Genomic DNA, 17,828 nt, shown 5'->3' with positions numbered 1-17,828 from the left:
CGTAAAGCACGTAGAAGAGAAAACGCGGTCATTTCAGGTTAATGAATTCACAACAATCAGTAAACAAGCAAGGTTAACATAGTTAACTAAAATCAAACTGAAAACTATAACTAAATCTGAAAGAAGAATATTTTTTGATTGAGATATTATTAAAAACTAGACTTAGAATATTTGTTAATAACTGTTTTTAATAATTTAACCAACACAGAATACACGTGTAACGGTGTAATGATTGACACATGCAGCATGAAGACACATTGGGGCGTATGTTTATCTGAGTAAAGTTTTTATATTATAATAGCTGTTTTGGAGTTCTATAATCTCACCTCTCTCAAATACCTCCCATCAAAGAAACTAAAACTAATACTGAAACTAAGATAACCACATGGGATAAGTACATTTACTCAGGGCCTTCTTGATATGATGTTCTTTTGCTTCCCTGGCCGCTGTGTCTTTGGGCATCTGTGTTCGCTCTGTGTTGTAGCATCCTGATGACACCCAGTTTGTGCTCCAGTGGATGATGAGAGTCAAACCTTAAAAACTGATCCGTATGCGTAGGTTTACTGTACATATCAACTTTCAAATGTCCCCCATTACTGATGGAAATGTCACAGTCTAAGAACGCCAGCCTTGTTGACTGACTAAATGTTTCTCCCGCTAAAAACGCTACATCCAGATGAACACAATCAATTTTGGGGGATTAATTTCTGTACCACTTTATTATTGCAACTGGAGATTATTTTAATTTTAATCCTGCAAAAAATATGAGGGGAGACCACACATAGTCTTCACAATGTATTTCAACTAAATAAAGAAATTATATAAATAAAGAAACTATGTGACTGTCAGTATGTCTGAGTGGATGGTAAATGTATGAGTGTGTGCATATGGAACAAAAGCAGATCATAAAAGCTCTGCCAGCCACTGTTAAAGACAGTGTTAGAGGATCTGATAGCTGCTCTTGTCCCTCTGAGCCAAGCAGAGCCTGCACAGGTGTAGTGAAATGTGAGCCAGGTCAGCTCCACCCACCAATTTCAGTCAAAGAAATAAAATGGCACAACCCGAACAGAAGAGAACCAACAGGACAACCTCATGGGTCACACATAAGTTTTTTCCCCCCCTCTTTATGTTAGGTTAATGTGTGGATCTCTTGCAGTGTAAAATCTGCACTGGATGGATATAAGCAAGAACTGCTTCAGAGTTCACATCTTCCTGTGTTTTATATGAGAAAACTCAGTGGTCCCTCATCATCAACTTAAAGACATTTGCATGCTTATGCACTTTTTTCACTGCATGATTACACAAAGATAGCTGTTTTGTCAGCAGGCCACTTCTTCTTATATATAAGACCCATAAACACAGAGCTACCAATAAACTATCCCTTAATGGATTAGTCTACAGCAGTGACCATTTTTGTATTTATGTGGTAGTAGCATCATGCTCTTGGGCTGTTTTGCTGCCAGTGATACTGGTGCATTGCACAAACTTGCCAGCAGGGCCACTGATTTCAATAAACTATTAATTCTGCCAAGAAGAACGGTCAGACATTCAGTCTGAATTATACCAGATGCCAGCTGATAGCTACAAACAGTGTCTGGTTAAGGTGTAACTTGATAAAGGACATTAACCAAATATTAGTGGATGTGTATGTATATATTTGAGCCTGTATGTACAATTCTGACCCTTGGATTAAAGAAAATCCCAAATAAATTCAAACATGTGCACTCAATTCTAGTTTTTTAAAATCATTTAAGATGCATGCTGTACAATCAGTTCAAAGAAATCATTAAAAGCCCACAATTACCATGAGACCAACCCTGGTGATGTCATGTGTAATACATTATCTTGTGTGCACATGATAAATAATTACCACACACAAGATAATAAGTTGTTCAAGGAAATATTTGTGTGCACAAGATAAAAAACAATCAGCTCGCATTAGCCTCGCTCAGATAAGCTCAGATCATTAAAAACTATGCCAAAGTGCATAAAATGTAAACGTTTAACTCCACGTTGGACTTTTCTCACTGCAAAATAGAGTAGAACAAAATGACACATCTGTACTGCTGTCTTCTACTACTTATTGAATAGTAATATTTTGAAAACCCGACTCTGCTCTGACTCCTTCTTTGTTCAGTCATCTCTTGCTGTGCTGTAATTTTTCTCTGAGACATCAAGAACACAAAGAACTTTTTGTTAATAATGCATCTCCTTGTGAACCACCATGTATTTTGCTACTTTTCATTTATGCAGGGAGTCCTTTTTCCGTCAAAATGGCCTCCATCTGCCAGCAATTTTGGAAATCCACGTGGAATACAATGGAATGAAGCTTTTATGGAAAGATATAAAATTAAAATAACTTCTTTTAGTTCGATTTTAGGCAGGTCAACTGAAAACTACCATGCAAATCTCAGCAGAAAATGAGCAATCACTTAGCCTTGACTTATTATTGCCTGTCAGTGGGGTCGACCGTATGCAGGATTAGCAGAGCACAAGGTCAGTGGCGTGCTCACCTGCACCACAGCACACTTCAGCTACTGTGCAGATCTGAAATGCAGAGCCTCTAAAAAGCACAGCCCCAATCTCAAGTTTATTCACTATTACCCTCTGTTTTAATCTTTAATGGTTTCAGGCTTTTGATTTATTAATGAAATCTCATTTGACTGCTGTTTCCTTTCCAGAAATACATACCTGCTCTGATGGAGCTGCGCAGCAGGCAGCCAAGAGAAGCAAACACGAGCGATTCCCCAGATGTGAATGTGGGGAGTTGCACAGATTTAACACAGCTGTTGTTTTACTTACTCAGCCTACATCTGGATCTAAGACGGTGAAAAACATTTTGTCCTTTATCTGCAGAACTGCATGTTGGAATGCTTAAAGCATGTATGTTACAGGCTTTATGTGTATATGTAGGGATATTTTTTATGAAATAATTTTCTGAAGCTGAAAATCATAAAAGGATATCCCTTAGAAATGGAATAGAAATATCAGTAAACACAGCCCAACATGCTTTCCAGGCTGAACAGGAATAAATGTTTCAGATAAGGTGCTAAAAGCATGCTCCACGGTCTCAGTACAGAGTCCATGCCAGCTCTAAAGCCTTCGTATAAAACCTGTTTGTGCTTGGCTCTGTTTTTCATGTTAAGTAAAAATATTTAGTATGATTGACTGAAGAAATTCTTAAAACTAGAAACAAGTTCTCTTTATTTTTCATGACTAGAGCATCCACTGTCTCCAGAAGCCAGAAACACAACCAAATTTAGTGAGCTGCATCTGTCAGATGTGAGTCAGCTTATTAAGACTTGCTGCTGTTAATAATTTATGCAGAATGTGGGTTACTGAGCAGTCAAAGGACAAAACCTGCTTACCTTACCTGGTAAAAGGACTTAGAATTTAACTGATCAGACAGTTATAAATGAAAGGGGGACATTCACCCTCCCAACTAAAAAAGAAACAGAGCTATAACAACAACATTGTCAGGGGGCTGGGTCTGTGATCCAGCATTTTGAGTTATTTGGTATTTTTTGATTACTTATGAGATAATGTCAAGTTCTGAGGTAATTATTAGTTTGTCTTAGTTTAGGTTTAGTCTAGTTCATGTTATCGTCCATGTCTCCTTGTTTATGTGTCTTTTTCTGTTTGTCATGTGTTATCTCCTTGTCTGTGTAGGTTCCCCATGTGTCTCTCTCCTCTGTGTCGCTCTTTCTCTCTTGCCCCCCCTCTCTGTCTCTTGTTTCAAGTTTGCGTGTCCCAGTTCATATCTGTCCATATTTCCTGTTTTATTTTGAAAGTCTTGTTTCCATGTTCAGTGTGTTTAGTTTTGCTTCCCATGTGGCATCATGTAATTTGTGTCAGCTGTGTTTCCCCAGGTGTTGCCACTTTCCTCATTATCCTTCTGTGCATTTAAGTTCTCATTTTCCTTCTGTTTAGTTGGGTTGTCTGCTTATCTCATGTGATGTCACTGCAAGTCTCGCTTTTATTTTTCATGACACGTTCTATGTCATAGTTTTCATATTTAGTTTTAGTTTAGCCCAGTTTTAGTTTTGTTTTTCCCCAACTCACCTTGTCTTCTTTTTGCTTTGAATATCAGCCTCAATAAACAGCTCGCATTCTGTTAAGATTAAGTTTTTTTCTCCCATGTCTGCTTTTGGGTCCACACCTCAAACACGCCTGCTGCGCTGCAACAACATGTTTGACACCCCTGTTTGAACCAGAGCAGACGCCCCCTGCTGGTCATTACACAGAATCCAGGGTTAATGCACTTCAGCATTGGCTTCTTCTTTAAGACATGGAAACGATATCCTTCTGTCATGATTGGTACTACTGATGAAAATTACTGGCCACCACTTATAACAGTTTGTTAAGTAATATAATTTTGTTATATTGTGCAGATTGAAAGATCAGGAAACTGAAAATCTGATGTGAAAATGAGCATTTTGATAGTAATGTGAAATTATATGATATGAAATTGCACACTGTGAAAACAAGAATGAGCACATAACATTTCTTAATCGTAAACAGGGTTATTTCCTGTTTTTTCAATGAATCCTCGCATCAAAACTTTAAATAATGAATAATTATAAATGAATTTTATACTACTAATACTACTACACTGCTATTGGGTATTTCTGCTCTTATCACTATGTTTCTGCCCAAAGACAAATTTATGTGCACACTGGAGGCAGGCACGGATCGTTGTACTGTGTCCAGAGGAGGATTCAAATCCACCTCAAGCATAACTGGTTGTGGTAAAGCAGAAAAACTAGTTGTATTCAAGTCAGGAAGGGTACTATTAATGAAGATATAAGTGTTCCATCAATTTTCCATTAAAAAACACATTTCTTTGCTGAATTTATGAAAAATGCCAATGATGACAGTTTGACAGGGATAAAACAAAATGATTCCTTATTCCTCCAGAACCCAGACCTCGACATTATTGAGGCAGTGTGGGATTATCTTGACAGAACAGAAGTCAGCCAACATCCAAAGAAGAGCTTTGAATGTTCTTCAAGAAGCCTGGAGAACTATTCCTGAAGACTATAAGAAATCACAAAAAGCTGCCTGAGAGAGTTCAGGCTTTGTTGAGAAATAAAGGCGGTCACACCCAATATTAGCTTTCAGACTCTGTTTTTGTCTTATGTATTTCGTTGTAATGAATTTTTGCACAGTTTTTAAATAACTAACTGCTGCACCCATTTTCAATTTTCCTAAAAATATAAGTGAAAATGAAGACTAACTCAAGACTTTTGCAAAGTACTGTAAGTTTGTGCAATAGTACTGATGCACGGTATACAGGAACTGTAACTTATCTGATGTTTCCTCCATGTATAGACAGACACTAGAACTTCTAATATAAATAGGATGGACAGAAATTGTTAGGAAGCTGTGCAGTTCAGGGTGTTTCAAAGTTACAAATTTCTCAACTTTCTCAGATAGTTATTATAAAAACATTCTTGAACCCCATCGAGACAGTTCAACTTATTTACAGTGAAAATATTGTTTCTTTCGCTGGCAGGATATTAACTCTGGAAATCCTGGAATGTAAAGTCTAAACACTTTCATCTGGCTGAATAGATAACATGAATGTAAGTCCATATAAATCTCCAGCAGCGTGTCTAGACGAGAACATTTTTCTTCTTTGCAAGAAAATAAAAAATGAAATGAGATCTCTGCCATGCACTCTTTTACTGGAATTAGGTCAGCATTTTGTTTACTTTGAAGGGTCAAAGTCCAAATTTGCTTTTGTAAAGATTGGCCACAAATTTTCTGATCGTGATTAAAAAGTGGTTGTTTTTTAAAATTGTGATTAAAAAGTGCAAATCAATCAACACAACTATGTTAAAAGACCAAGAAATGCAAGTGGTCATGGTGTTTTACACAGAGTTACACATTTAACTGTGAAGTTAAATGTTTAAATCCATCTCATTTGTACTCTCCACATGTAAGTCCACCTCTCTGTGGGCTGCAGGATTTTTCGAGACCCTCCCTTTTTCCTTCCTCAGATTACAGAGGAAGCAGTTAAGACAGTATTGTGAGGAAAAGTGGAATTCATACGTAACTAGGAATGTTACATAAGGGCACTTTAGTGTAGGTCTGCTGGTGCAAGTTCCAGTGATTGCAGACTGATAAGAACCTGGGTACAAGCACTCAGGGAGCCAGCTTACAAAGATAGAAAGAGGGGGGAAAAAAGAAACACGTTTTAAAGTGACTGAGGCACTCAGACTTCAGCTGGGAGTTCATTGTTTCTGAGAGCCCGCTGAGAGACTCCCGCTCCTGCATTCGGATCTTGGAGACGACTTGCGCTGCAGACCACGAGAAATCAAGAGGAAACAAAGCAGCGCTGCTCTTGGCCGGGATCATGCAAGGAGGAGATAATGACAGTTTAACAAGGAAGTAAACACGCTGACCGTGGGACTGACAATCAGGAAGAACAGGACCATTAGAAGCTGGGATTTATGTGGCTCACCAGCAAATCAGCAGTGAGTGTTTGACACAGACAGCTGAAGGCAGGACCTCGGGAGTTTGTTGAAGTTTTTTTTTTTTTCTTAAATTTAAAAAAGGCAGATTTTAGCTCTTGGTTCTTGATTTCCTTGAGGCAGCTTTTGGCAGTGTAAAAAATGTCAGAGGAGAAAGACATGACCTATAGCGAGGCCATTCAGAAGGCCAGCTCCTCCATCACACGTTTCCCTCTCATCCCAGTCAGAGGAGTGCCTCTGATGAACCACATCGCCAACAACTGGGACAACATCTGGGCTTTTCGTCCCGATCCATCGGACCTCCTCATTGCCACCTACCCCAAAGCAGGTACTCAGAAACAGTTGCATGCTTACATTTCTAACACTGTACACTTCCACTCATGGGTATGGAGAGAAATACTGTGCTTTTTCCTTATCTGTTGCAAATTCAGATGTTACAAGAAAATATATCATATGCAGGACTGCACTGCCAAACAGCATAGAAAATGTATAAAACAAAGCAGTTTCCCTTTTCTCTTTAATGCAAGACTTTAACTTGTGAGGAAATATTTTTCTATTGTGGCATTGCTGCTTTTTTTTCTTCTTCTATTACTTGAGTGTTAAGTGGTTTTACCAAAACATTGTGTGTGTGTAACTGCTTAAACAAGCAGGCAATAAAGGAAAACACCAGTAACTCTAGACTAATCCTATAATTATGCCTTCATGAAGCGTGAGAGTTATAATTTAAGCAAACAAACAACAAAGACGGACTACTTTTCCTGCCCTTCAAAAGTCTAATTTCTTAGACTGTGGAATCTGCTGCAATGTGGCACCACTAAGTAGGTGGTGTCAAAAAAGACATGTTTGTTGGACTGTTGTTAATGTGTTTTACTCAGTTTTGTGAGATTTAGCACTACACCGCTTGGTGTCTCTGTCTGGTAGGGACTACGTGGACCCAGGAAATTGTTGACCTGCTCCTTCACAATGGAGATGCTGAGGCCTGCAAAAGAGCCCCCACACCTGTCCGCAGTCCATTCCTAGAGATCTTCTCCCCACCTCCCATCCCTTCAGGTGTGTGTTTTTTCTCTGGTTTTATGCTCTACTGTGACTCAGCAGGTTTAACATGTAGTTGTAGCATGTCACAACTCACAAATGCAAGTCAAGGAGGAATGTTTCTGTAACGGCTCGTGTTTTTTCCCACCCTAATCAGAGTCAGTGAGTTCTTAACCCATAAGCATATCCCTCAAAAGAAAAGACAAAAAACTGGACTTTCTGCAGGGGATCAACAAAAGTTACTGTAGTTGGGTCATTTCAGTGAACGCAGCTGTGCTTTTCAAACACAGATTAGCAATATTTGTGTTTGACTAAACTTTAATACCAGCCAGTTGAAGTTTTACAATGAAGCCAACTGTCAAGCATGTCACGGTGACCTAACAGGCAGGTTTATAACAATCAGTCACAGACAGATCTATAAAAAGTAGCTGTAGTGTTTTGCTGCAGGGATGTGGCACAACAATCAGTGCTACTACTGTCTAACGTTAAATGCCTGCCCCAACTTTGTGTCCTAATTAATGTTATTTTAACCATGTTGGGTAAAAAAGTAAATTCAACAATGGTAATAAGCAGTTTCCATTGGTTGGACTATATGAGAAATCATTAAATACATATGTTAAGTTTTTCCTGTGTCCAATTCCCTGGATTTATGTCTCAGGTCTTGATCTTCTGGAAAAAATGGATCCCCCGAGAGTTATCAAGACACATCTTCCTTTTCAGCTAGTGCCTCCTGGATTCTGGGAAAACAAATGCAAGGTGAGACTCCTTTTCTATCAGACTTCAGTGAGAATAGAAATTCTGCATTTTATTGCTTCTTACTAGACAGCAAACTCATGCAGCTTGAGGGTAAAAAGTTCATGATACAATGCACATAAATGAGGTGGGAGGTTACCAATGCTGTGCTAAACACAGTCTCATCAAATAACATGTCCTCTGTACTGTGAATATCTTTTTGTGTTCCTCTTGATCATGTGGGAAGGCTATCTACGTGGCACGCAATGCCAAAGACAACCTGGTGAGCTACTACTACTTTGATCTTATGAATCAGACCCAGCCTGAGCCAGGGCCTTTTGATGGCTACATCCACAAGTTTATGCAAGGAGAGCGTAAGTATATTTTCCCCTTTGTCCTCATACCCGTTCTAAGCCATCAATAGCCCTATATGTTTACCCACTAAAGCAGCATCTTTGGTTGCCCGGAGGCTTTTGTGAACAAAATATGTGATGGTGGATGGAAACTATGGCAACTTGGGGTAACCGCCTTTTACGCTTGAGTGGTCATGATAAGATTAGTTGCACCCTGAGTGGCTGCAGCGCGTATATCTTGTGAGGATCTGGATCAAAAATTTAACCTTTTTTTAAAAAAAATAAATGGAACAGCCATAAAAAGCTGCTTCTTTACTGCAGTAAATGCATTTTTGTTAGCTTTCTGCAGATTTCTTTATTTCTTTTGTGTTTTTTCCCACCATATTTGCCTTGTTAGGCACATAGTTTGCTTTGTAAGTAAGTATGAACCAATCATACAACTTTAGTAAATCTCAATGCATTCATTCCAGGGTAAAGAAAAATAGATTTCTAACCTTAGAGAAAGACTTTAATGGTTGCTGTAGGGCCATTAAATAATAACTTTTTGAAATGTCTTTATATTAACAATTGGATGCATGTTAACTACCTATAAATGAAGTCACTGGGTTGGGTATTGCAAAGTGAATTATTACCTGTCTCCTCTCAGCTTTGAGTGTTTGGTTCTGGTACAAGTCAAAGTCTTGGTGACATATAACCAATGTTCCCTCTAATTTTTCATGTGTCTGAGCGAACTCCCTGAGCGGTCCCTTGGACCACTGTGAGCGACATCAGACGTGTGCACTGTGGTCACGCCAGCATCTAATCCATTCAAGTTACATGGTTTATTAAAATAATCAAACTACAGCATTTACATTTATGTTAGACTACTTTTAATTAACTGCTTTAGCCCACTTACAATGAAAATTTAAAAAAATCTTGTTCATGACCTGTGTAGTATGTTAACACTATTGGAAGTAAAAATAACTTTAACTCCAATTTTGAAAACTTTCTTTCTTTCTTTTTTTTTTTTCCATAAAGCTCTGACTTGTATTATGAGTATGAGTCTGTGGTCTGGGAGAGAGTCTGTAACTCTCTGTCTGGAAAATACAGTATATAATGACCAATGTTGGACAATTAATTATATAGTTACTACTTCAAAAAAGTAACTCAGTTTGGCAAACAACAAAGTTTTTTGCAGCTATTTATTTTTTTTAATGCAGCCAAGGCATTTTTTAAATAAACATTTCAAACTATTTACAGAACAATCAGCTGTTCTGCATCAAATCTGATGCCACACAAATTATTTGTGCCACTCCAAAAAATAATTTGTCCACTATGAGATAAAGGAGAACAACAGCCTGATACCTGCAGGCCTGACAACAGGAGCTGTATCACTCCTGTAACACCTGTAACATTCAGCAGTCGCCTCATTGTTCTGACACACCAACAAAACTATTGACTACACTACACACTAACTACACAAGATTTGTGCTAAACGTCTCAAATCTCTCACATCTCAGAACACCGCCGTCACTCCTAAAACTTCCCCCCGTTTCTTAACAACTAGATGCCACGTTGCCATATCATTTTTTGATTGGTCGACACGGTACTTTTTTCGACCAATAGGAAAGGGTGGGGGGTTTTTTGGTTTTGGTTTTGCTCACAGGCGGAGAGTGCTGTCGAGCGTTTTCCTTATAAAACGCCGTTTTTACCGTTTCTTCCCGCAGTAAATATAAACAACGATAGTATTCAGGAAGAAAACCAAACATTGCAAATATTTTTATTATAACTCTGGTTTTGTGGCCTATCAACACAATTTAAAAACTGGTATAAAGTCCACACTTTTTCCGTCAGTTGTTCCGTCTGTCCTGCTCACATCTCCAATGGTTGTACACATTGTCATTAACGTGGCTTCACTGTACATCAGCCACGCCGCTTTGCTAGCTAAGAACCGGTGTCGGCAAGTAAGGACGCTGTCATAGCCTGTCAACGACGTTGATTGGCTGCGTATATACGAATGTGAATCGCATTATTGGCTGGACTATAGGATAAGGTGTCACGGCTCGGGGCAGCGGCCGTGTGAGGTGAGGAAAGGAGGACTCAAATGCAGTACTTATTCAGATGTGAGGGTGATTTATTAAGAATACCAAACATAAAGTGGAGATGGCAAAACTGAACCACGGGTGAACTAAACTGGGAAGAACTAAACCAAAGAGCAGCAAACCTGAACATGGAGGGAGGACAGCAGGGAGAGCAGCAGGGAGAGCATGCAGGGTGACACAGAGGATGAACACAGACGACGCAACAAGGAACAAAGGCAAACACACACAATAAATACACAGAGGGACACTGGGAAATCACACACAGGTGGGAGACACAGCTGGACCTGGTTAACCTGACGAGACAGGGGGAACACTCACACCAGGGACCAACAGAGGGAGCACAAACCCAGAAACCCAGTATCACAATCCCAAAACACAAACCATCCCAAAAAGCCCACAAATAATAACAATAAATAAACCAAACCCAAAACCGCTGAGTCATGGACTCAGGATCATGACATAAGGTGGCATAGTTCTAATCCCATACAGGAGCAGCCAGTCACTTACTGACTAACACTGCAAAACAGAATTGTTAAAGTTTTAATTTTAATTTCAATTCAGGTTAGATTTTTTTTGTGCGCAACGCAGATTTTCTGTGCGCAGAGACCGTGCCAGCAGTGCGCAATTGCGCACGTGCGCAGCTTAGAGGGAACATTGACCACTTTGGCTGCTTTGCTGCTGACTCGACTGGAACATATTAAAGCATCTGTGCCAGTTTGGTGAAGATTAGGGAACAAAACGGTGGCCTTTTCATAAAACACAATATGGTGGAAATGTACATAATAGGCTTCGCTGGGCTTGATTTATTTAACAAATTTAATGGTCCGTCAGTTTATCAGATTGCAGGAAATTACATTGCCATGGCAGCTTAATCACGGACATAAACAATATTAATTCCTAATAAAGTAAATAAAACACCCAATAACTAACATGCAAATATGCAAACATTTGGGAAAACTCATATTATTAGTACTGTGCAATGGGCTTGCTGGAGCTGATATAAAGGACCTCCTGAGAAGCTCAGACTGCACTTTGGTTCAATCAGTCTTTGACTGATTTGCTACTTTTGACAACCTCCAGGGCATGGAGTGGGTGTGCAGGTTGATCAGCTAAGTCCAAACATTACGTGCATAAACCCATATTCCACCTTGGCTCACTGGTTGCGCACGACTGCTCAAGGCACAAACATGAAACTTGTTCATAAGAATCAGAGGCTTGTCAGTTTGCCAGGAACTGCAAACATGTACCGTTCATGCTAATGTGTACTGATGTGTAAATACACAGCTAACAACTTTTGACCCAACCCTTTTTTCTTTATGCTTTGCTTTCAAGCAGCCCTTTAAGTTTAAGTGATCTTGAGCAATAGTTCTTCAGGTTTTCTGAAGGTCTTTCATAGTTTTCCACTGGCTGCTTTTTCACTCATTTTCAGTCACTGTATCTCAGTATTTTTAAAAGAATACTTTATTTTTTTTAAATCACTTAACACTGATTTATAAATCATTCAAGCACAAAAAGACACCCAATTCAAGGGATGAACCAGTATTGCATCTACTCAAAACAGACAGCTCCACAAAGAACTAGCTGTAAATTGTGTCTTTAGAGACTTTGTTACTAGCACTCTGTCACAAAAACACACTAATTTGTTCCCATTTCTTTAGCTGAATCTGTGATGATTCCCAAAGAGCTATTAGCCGAAATCTTGGCATAAAATGTTTTAAAGAATTGGAGGACAAAAGAAGAAATGGTAGACAGACCATGCCAACAGTTTCATTTTTCAGCATGACAATGATCTCAAAAACACTGCCAACGCAGTAAAAGCATACCAGGATAGAAAAAAACACACAATGGGAAACTATAAGTCATGGATTGCCCTCCCCTTGACATTACTGGAGCAGTGTGGGATTATTTTGACAGAGAATTCAATTCAATTCAATTCAATTCAATTCAATTCAATTCAATTCAATTTTATTTATATAGCGCCAAATCACAACAAAGTCGCCTCAAGGCGCTTTATATTGTACTGTAGATCGCACAATAATAAATACAGAGAAAAACCCAACAATCATATGACCCCCTATGAGCAAGCACTTTGGCGACAGTGGGAAGGAAAAACTCCCTTTTAACAGGAAGAAACCTCCGGCAGAACCAGGCTCAGGGAGGGGCGGGGCCATCTGCTGCGACCGGTTGGAGTGAGAGAAGGAAAACAGGATGAAAGACATGCTGTGGAAGAGAGACAGAGATTAATAACAGATATGATTTGATGCAGAGAGGTCTATTAGCACATAGTGAGTGAGAAAGGTGACTGGAAAGGAAAAACTCAATGCATCATGGGAATCCCCGGCAGCCTACGTCTATTGCAGCATAACTAAGGGAGGATTGAGGGTCACCTGGTCCAGCCCTAACTATATGCTTTAGCAAAAAGGAAAGTTTTAGGCCTAATCTTGAAAGTAGAGGTAGTGTCTGTCTCCCGAATCTAAACTGGAAGCTGGTTCCACAGAAGAGGGGCCTGAAAACTGAAGGCTCTCCCTCCCATTTTACTTTTAAATACTCTAGGAACAGCAAGTAGGCCTGCAGTGCGAGAGCGAAGTGCTCTAATAGGGTGATATGGTACTACAAGGTCATTAAGATAAGATGGGGCCTGATTATTTAAGACCTTGTATGTGAGGAGCAGGATTTTGAATTCAATTCTGGATTTAACAGGAAGCCAATGAAGGGAAGTCAATACAGGAGAAATATGCTCTCTCTTTCTAGTCCCTGTCAGTACTCTTGCTACAGCATTTTGGATTAGAACCAAACAAAAGGAGAACCAAACAAAAGGAAGCCAACATCTTTAAATGTCCTTGAAAAAGCCCAGAGAACTATTTCTGAAAACTACTGAGAGAAATTAAGCTGCCCATATTGAAGAATAAAGGTGGTCATACCAAATATTGATGTTGAGGCCAGTTAGAATGATACATCTGTCAATAAGTCACTGTACGTATTTCAAATTTTCCCAGCATAAAATAAAGAAATGATGAATTATGTAATCATGAAGTCATCACTTTGCAATAATTCATCAGCTCTGCAGTTACACAGCTGTAAAGTCATTAAAGGTGGCCAAGTTTATCAGTCTCTTATCAGCCAACACTTACTAAATTACCTACTGTCATAAATGTTGATGTTAAGCAGTTAATGAGGCTTTATGATAGCCATAAATATAAACAGGGTGTCTCCAGTTTCCCTGTGTGGTTCACTTTGTCATCAGTGGAAAAATTATTTTTCCACACTCAGCAGTCACAGTCAGCATAAACCTGGACTGGAGTAGAAGAAATGTTTTCATCAAAGCTGCTTGAATGAATGGCCTTTGCTCTGCTTCTACAGTGTCATGGGGCTCCTGGTATGATCATGTGAAAGGTTACTGGCTGGAGCGAGAAAAGAGGAATATTCTGTACCTCTTCTACGAGGACATGAAAGAGGTGAGGAGAACGCGGATTATTACCGAAGCATGTTGATTAATTGATTGATTGATTGATTGATCATACTTTATTCATCCTGAGGGAAATTGGGTTAAGGCTGCCAGCCGTGCCAGCGCCGTCTTACCCATCCGACCATACATACATTACACCAACATCACATGGGGAAGACAGGTCAGAGGGGTATAACATGGAAAAAGCACAACATGAGGAAAGATAAGGAGAAAAAATAACTCCCCCCAGACTGAGCTCCAATAGGGAGATCAGTTTGAGGACAGAAAAAAAACCACCTCTGCACATAGCACATGAAGAAACTCTTAATACGCCAAAGAAACACATGACAAGCAACAGGGATGGGTAAAGGGTGAGAGACAGTCAATGTGGACAGTACATCCGGGCCTGCAGCATAAGCGCTGGTCTCCTTGATCCACTGTCAGCATCGGAAGGGAATAAGCGTCGAAGGCGTTTGGAGGTGGAGGGGAGATGAGTGTACATCTGCATGTGTATATATGTCTGTGTGTGTGTGTGTGTGTGTATGTCCAGAGTTCAGCTGAGACAGTGTCCTTCGCCCTGCCAGGCTAAGTAAACAGTCTTCCAGCCAACCCAGGTGGCCTTGCATAGAATGGGAAGAACAGTCTAAACACAGTCGTTATCAGGGTGTTGTTGTTCAGCTCCAGCCTTGAGCCCGCAGCTGGCGCTGAAGGGGTCTCCGCATGAAGTGAATACAGATTTTGGTGTTTTTTACTTTAGTGCGAACAACTCGTATGAATTTCAAAGCTGTTCTAACAGTCCAACACTGGTCTCTCAATCTCTCATTGGAGAGCCGTGAGCTTCTCCATGATGTTATCAAACTTACGCTCCGTGATGTTGTCATTCTTGTGCTCAAAGAGCCGATTCTGAGAACTCACGACCGCGGTGAGCTTCTCCAAGATGTGATCCAATTTGCGCTCAGAGGTGTTATTCCGAGCGAGCCCCTCCAGATGTAATCCAGTTTGCACTCAGAGGTCTTGTTCTGAGTATCCACGGCAGCCGTAAGCTTCTCCAAGATCTTATCCGTGCTGCACTCAATGAGCCCATTTTGAGAAACTCACGCCTCGTCCCATCGTTTCAATCCCAGCGGGCAGCCTTGTGGGGGTTTGAACAGCAAGTTCCGCTTTCTTAATTCTTCGATAAGCCAGGGCCAAGCCAGGGCCAAGCCAGGGCCAAGCCAGCTCCGATCAGCAAGAACCCTGTTATCATGGTTCCGAATAGGTAGATATCTTCAGCACTCAGGCTCACCCGAGCCCAGACTTCTCGTTGAGAAAAGGGTGTCAATTGCATTCAGGGACCAGTTGATCAAATCCATAATTCCTCTTTTAGGTTTTAGAGAACAGACTGTGAGAGAGTGTTCCAGGGAAAAGTAATACAAAAAACACGAGACTAGACAAGGACACAAGAGGCTAAGCAGGGAAGATAAGGGAGAGGAGGAGGAGGAGAAAAGTGCGACCGCCTTCGTCAAGAGCAAGAGAGTGAAAGTGTTGCGCAACCTTCTTTAAAGCAAACCTTTATTCTTTCCTTTCCCAGCACTTTTGTTGTAAATTTGCTGCTGTGCTTGTGATCATTGTCTTTTTGCATGATCTAATTTCAGTGAAACTTTAGCTGTTGGACAGATGGCCTCTCATTTAACTGTAGAGTACTTATCAGTTGATAGGCGGTGTTTTCTGCTGATATCCTGTATTTGCAAACCTTTTATAGAGGTGCTCACACTTCCTGAAGATCAGTTAATCAAGTGAGTTTGATTAGCTGGCTGCTACCAACTGAAGCAGTAAGGGTGTACTTAGTTTTTCACAGGACTGCACAGAATCCTGTGATAAACGTCCTTTTTCACATGACCAGTCAATTCATAAATATCAGCGTACTTTATATTCTAAGCTAAATACCCTGAAGTGTTAGAGAGAGAAACCCAACAGGGCAATGATCTGCTGTGAGCAGATCCACAGTGACGAGGAAGAACTCCCATTTAACATTGATTTCCGTTATGTAATCTCTCCTCACCTGTTTGCAGTGTTTTGTTTATCACTTCTTATGATTTTACTTTTTCCTGTGATGACATCATGTCTTATTTTATCTGTTTGAACATCTGTAATGAATTAAAAAAATTAACAATCTCCGAACATTCTCTGTCACATTTATTTTCCCAGAATCCTCGGCGTGAAGTGGAGCGCATCATGAGGTACCTGGACTTGTCGGTCTCTGATGAGGTCATCAGCCAAATCGTGGAGCTCACCTCCTTTAAGAACATGAAGGAGAACCCGATGGCCAACTACTCCTGCGTTCCATCTCCGGTGTTTGATCAGTCCATCTCCCCTTTCATGAGAAAAGGTGCACTATTACAGTAACAATCAGTATAATTAAAGATATGCAGGAAAGTTAATCTCAGTTGCCAGAGAGTGCCTTGGGCAGTAAAAATGTCATGATGAACATCTATATTTGTCTCAGACACACAAATATCTTCATGTATATTGTCACATGGTTAAATCAACTTGTGAACAATCTGAGCTCCTCAAAGGCAGCAATCACTGCTCTGCTACCTGCACTTCAGTGCAGGGGCACCCCCTAGAGGTCCCTGGATTTTGAACTCTCGCTTCGGTTTTATCTATAGACTACAACAACTTAACACTCAAATGAATAAGTCTGTTGGCAGATATTAACTGGAGTCGATTTAAGCAATTTGAAGCTGTTAGCCTGGGCTTCTGCAACAAGTAAATGGCGAGCTTAATAAACCATTCATTAAATATTTAATCAGGACAATATAATTACATCTACTAACAAGGATACAGTCTAACCTCTGTGCACATCACAGTGGATCTTAAATCAAACAGTCAAGATGTGATTGAAATGCAGACGTCCAGGTTTTTACAAAAGTACTGCGCTAAATATTACATTACAATATTACTCATACGGACAACCTCCCATTTTCACAGGCTTAAAAGTAGTTGGACAAACTTACATAATTTTAAATAAAAGGATTGCTTGAAAAGTCCTGAAATTTCATGGCTGCAGGAAACTGCTTGTCAGTCAACTATCTAATGACTACATTTAAAAATGGCTGAAAAACATCCAGAACACTTCAAGCTGGAATTGTGCACAATTCTGCACGGTGTTTATATTGTCCAAGAAATTATGGATCTAACTGTAATTAACAGATTACCTGTTACAGAAAATAATTTACTGTAACGCTGTCACTTACTGTTGTTTATTAAATTAAACCTTTTCTGATGAAAGTCAAAGATCAAGATGTTGTAATTTAATAAACGTATTAGTGGTAAATGAGACACTGTAGGCATTACATATAACTGTTTTGGGAAACATTTTTTTGATGCACCTGTCAGTCAAAAAACATTGATAGAAGCTTTAGAAGAAATTTTCAAACTTAACAAGATTGTCTTCCTTCTCATATGCAGGTGAAGTGGGTGACTGGAAAAACCATTTCACACCTGAGCAATCAAAGCTGTTTGATGAAGACTATGAAAAGCAGATGAAGGACGTCGACATACCGTTCAGGACCCTCATCTAATGGATCCGGGGGTTTCTGGAATTCGCTGTGCAAACCAAAGACTGACGACCGTCGCTGAGCCGCACTTAAACAGCAGAAGCACTGTCGCGAAAAAAATCCAAAATAGTAGCTATAAAATGAAAATGTTTGACTCACGTTTAATATGT

The 17,828-nt window shown here is 39.9% G+C and overlaps 1 protein-coding gene across 2 annotated transcripts; it reads left to right on the top strand.

Moving 5' to 3' along the window:
* Positions 1 to 5,992: 5,992 nt before the first annotated feature.
* Positions 5,993 to 17,770, top strand: sult1st6 (sulfotransferase family 1, cytosolic sulfotransferase 6). Of its 2 annotated transcripts, XM_005463872.4 has the most exons (8): positions 5,993 to 6,479; positions 6,700 to 6,804; positions 7,398 to 7,526; positions 8,167 to 8,264; positions 8,488 to 8,614; positions 14,035 to 14,129; positions 16,307 to 16,487; positions 17,570 to 17,770. In XM_005463872.4, the coding sequence occupies exons 2-8, from the start codon at positions 6,717 to 6,719 to the stop codon at positions 17,680 to 17,682; spliced, it is 831 nt and encodes a 276-aa protein (XP_005463929.1). In that variant the 5' UTR covers positions 5,993 to 6,479; positions 6,700 to 6,716; the 3' UTR covers positions 17,683 to 17,770. The 2 variants fall into 2 exon arrangements, with proteins under 2 accessions (XP_005463929.1, XP_003458778.1); XM_003458730.5 differs by having other exon boundaries at positions 5,993 to 6,804.
* The last annotated feature ends 58 nt before the right edge of the window (positions 17,771 to 17,828 follow it).

This window comes from Oreochromis niloticus, linkage group LG8, assembly GCF_001858045.2.
Source record: "Oreochromis niloticus isolate F11D_XX linkage group LG8, O_niloticus_UMD_NMBU, whole genome shotgun sequence".
Taxonomy (NCBI): domain Eukaryota; kingdom Metazoa; phylum Chordata; class Actinopteri; order Cichliformes; family Cichlidae; genus Oreochromis; species Oreochromis niloticus.
Note: the sequence above shows the minus strand (reverse complement) of the source record. Positions and strands in the feature narration are given on the sequence as shown.

Coding starts and splice junctions, on each gene's coding strand:
- sult1st6 (XM_003458730.5), top strand. CDS start 6,618: ATGTCAGAGGAGAAAGACATGACCTATAGCGAGGCCATTCAGAAGGCC. Junction 6,805..7,397: donor TGCCACCTACCCCAAAGCAG/GTACTCAGAAAC, acceptor TCTGTCTGGTAG/GGACTACGTGGACCCAGGAA. Junction 8,615..14,034: donor CAAGTTTATGCAAGGAGAGC/GTAAGTATATTT, acceptor CTGCTTCTACAG/TGTCATGGGGCTCCTGGTAT.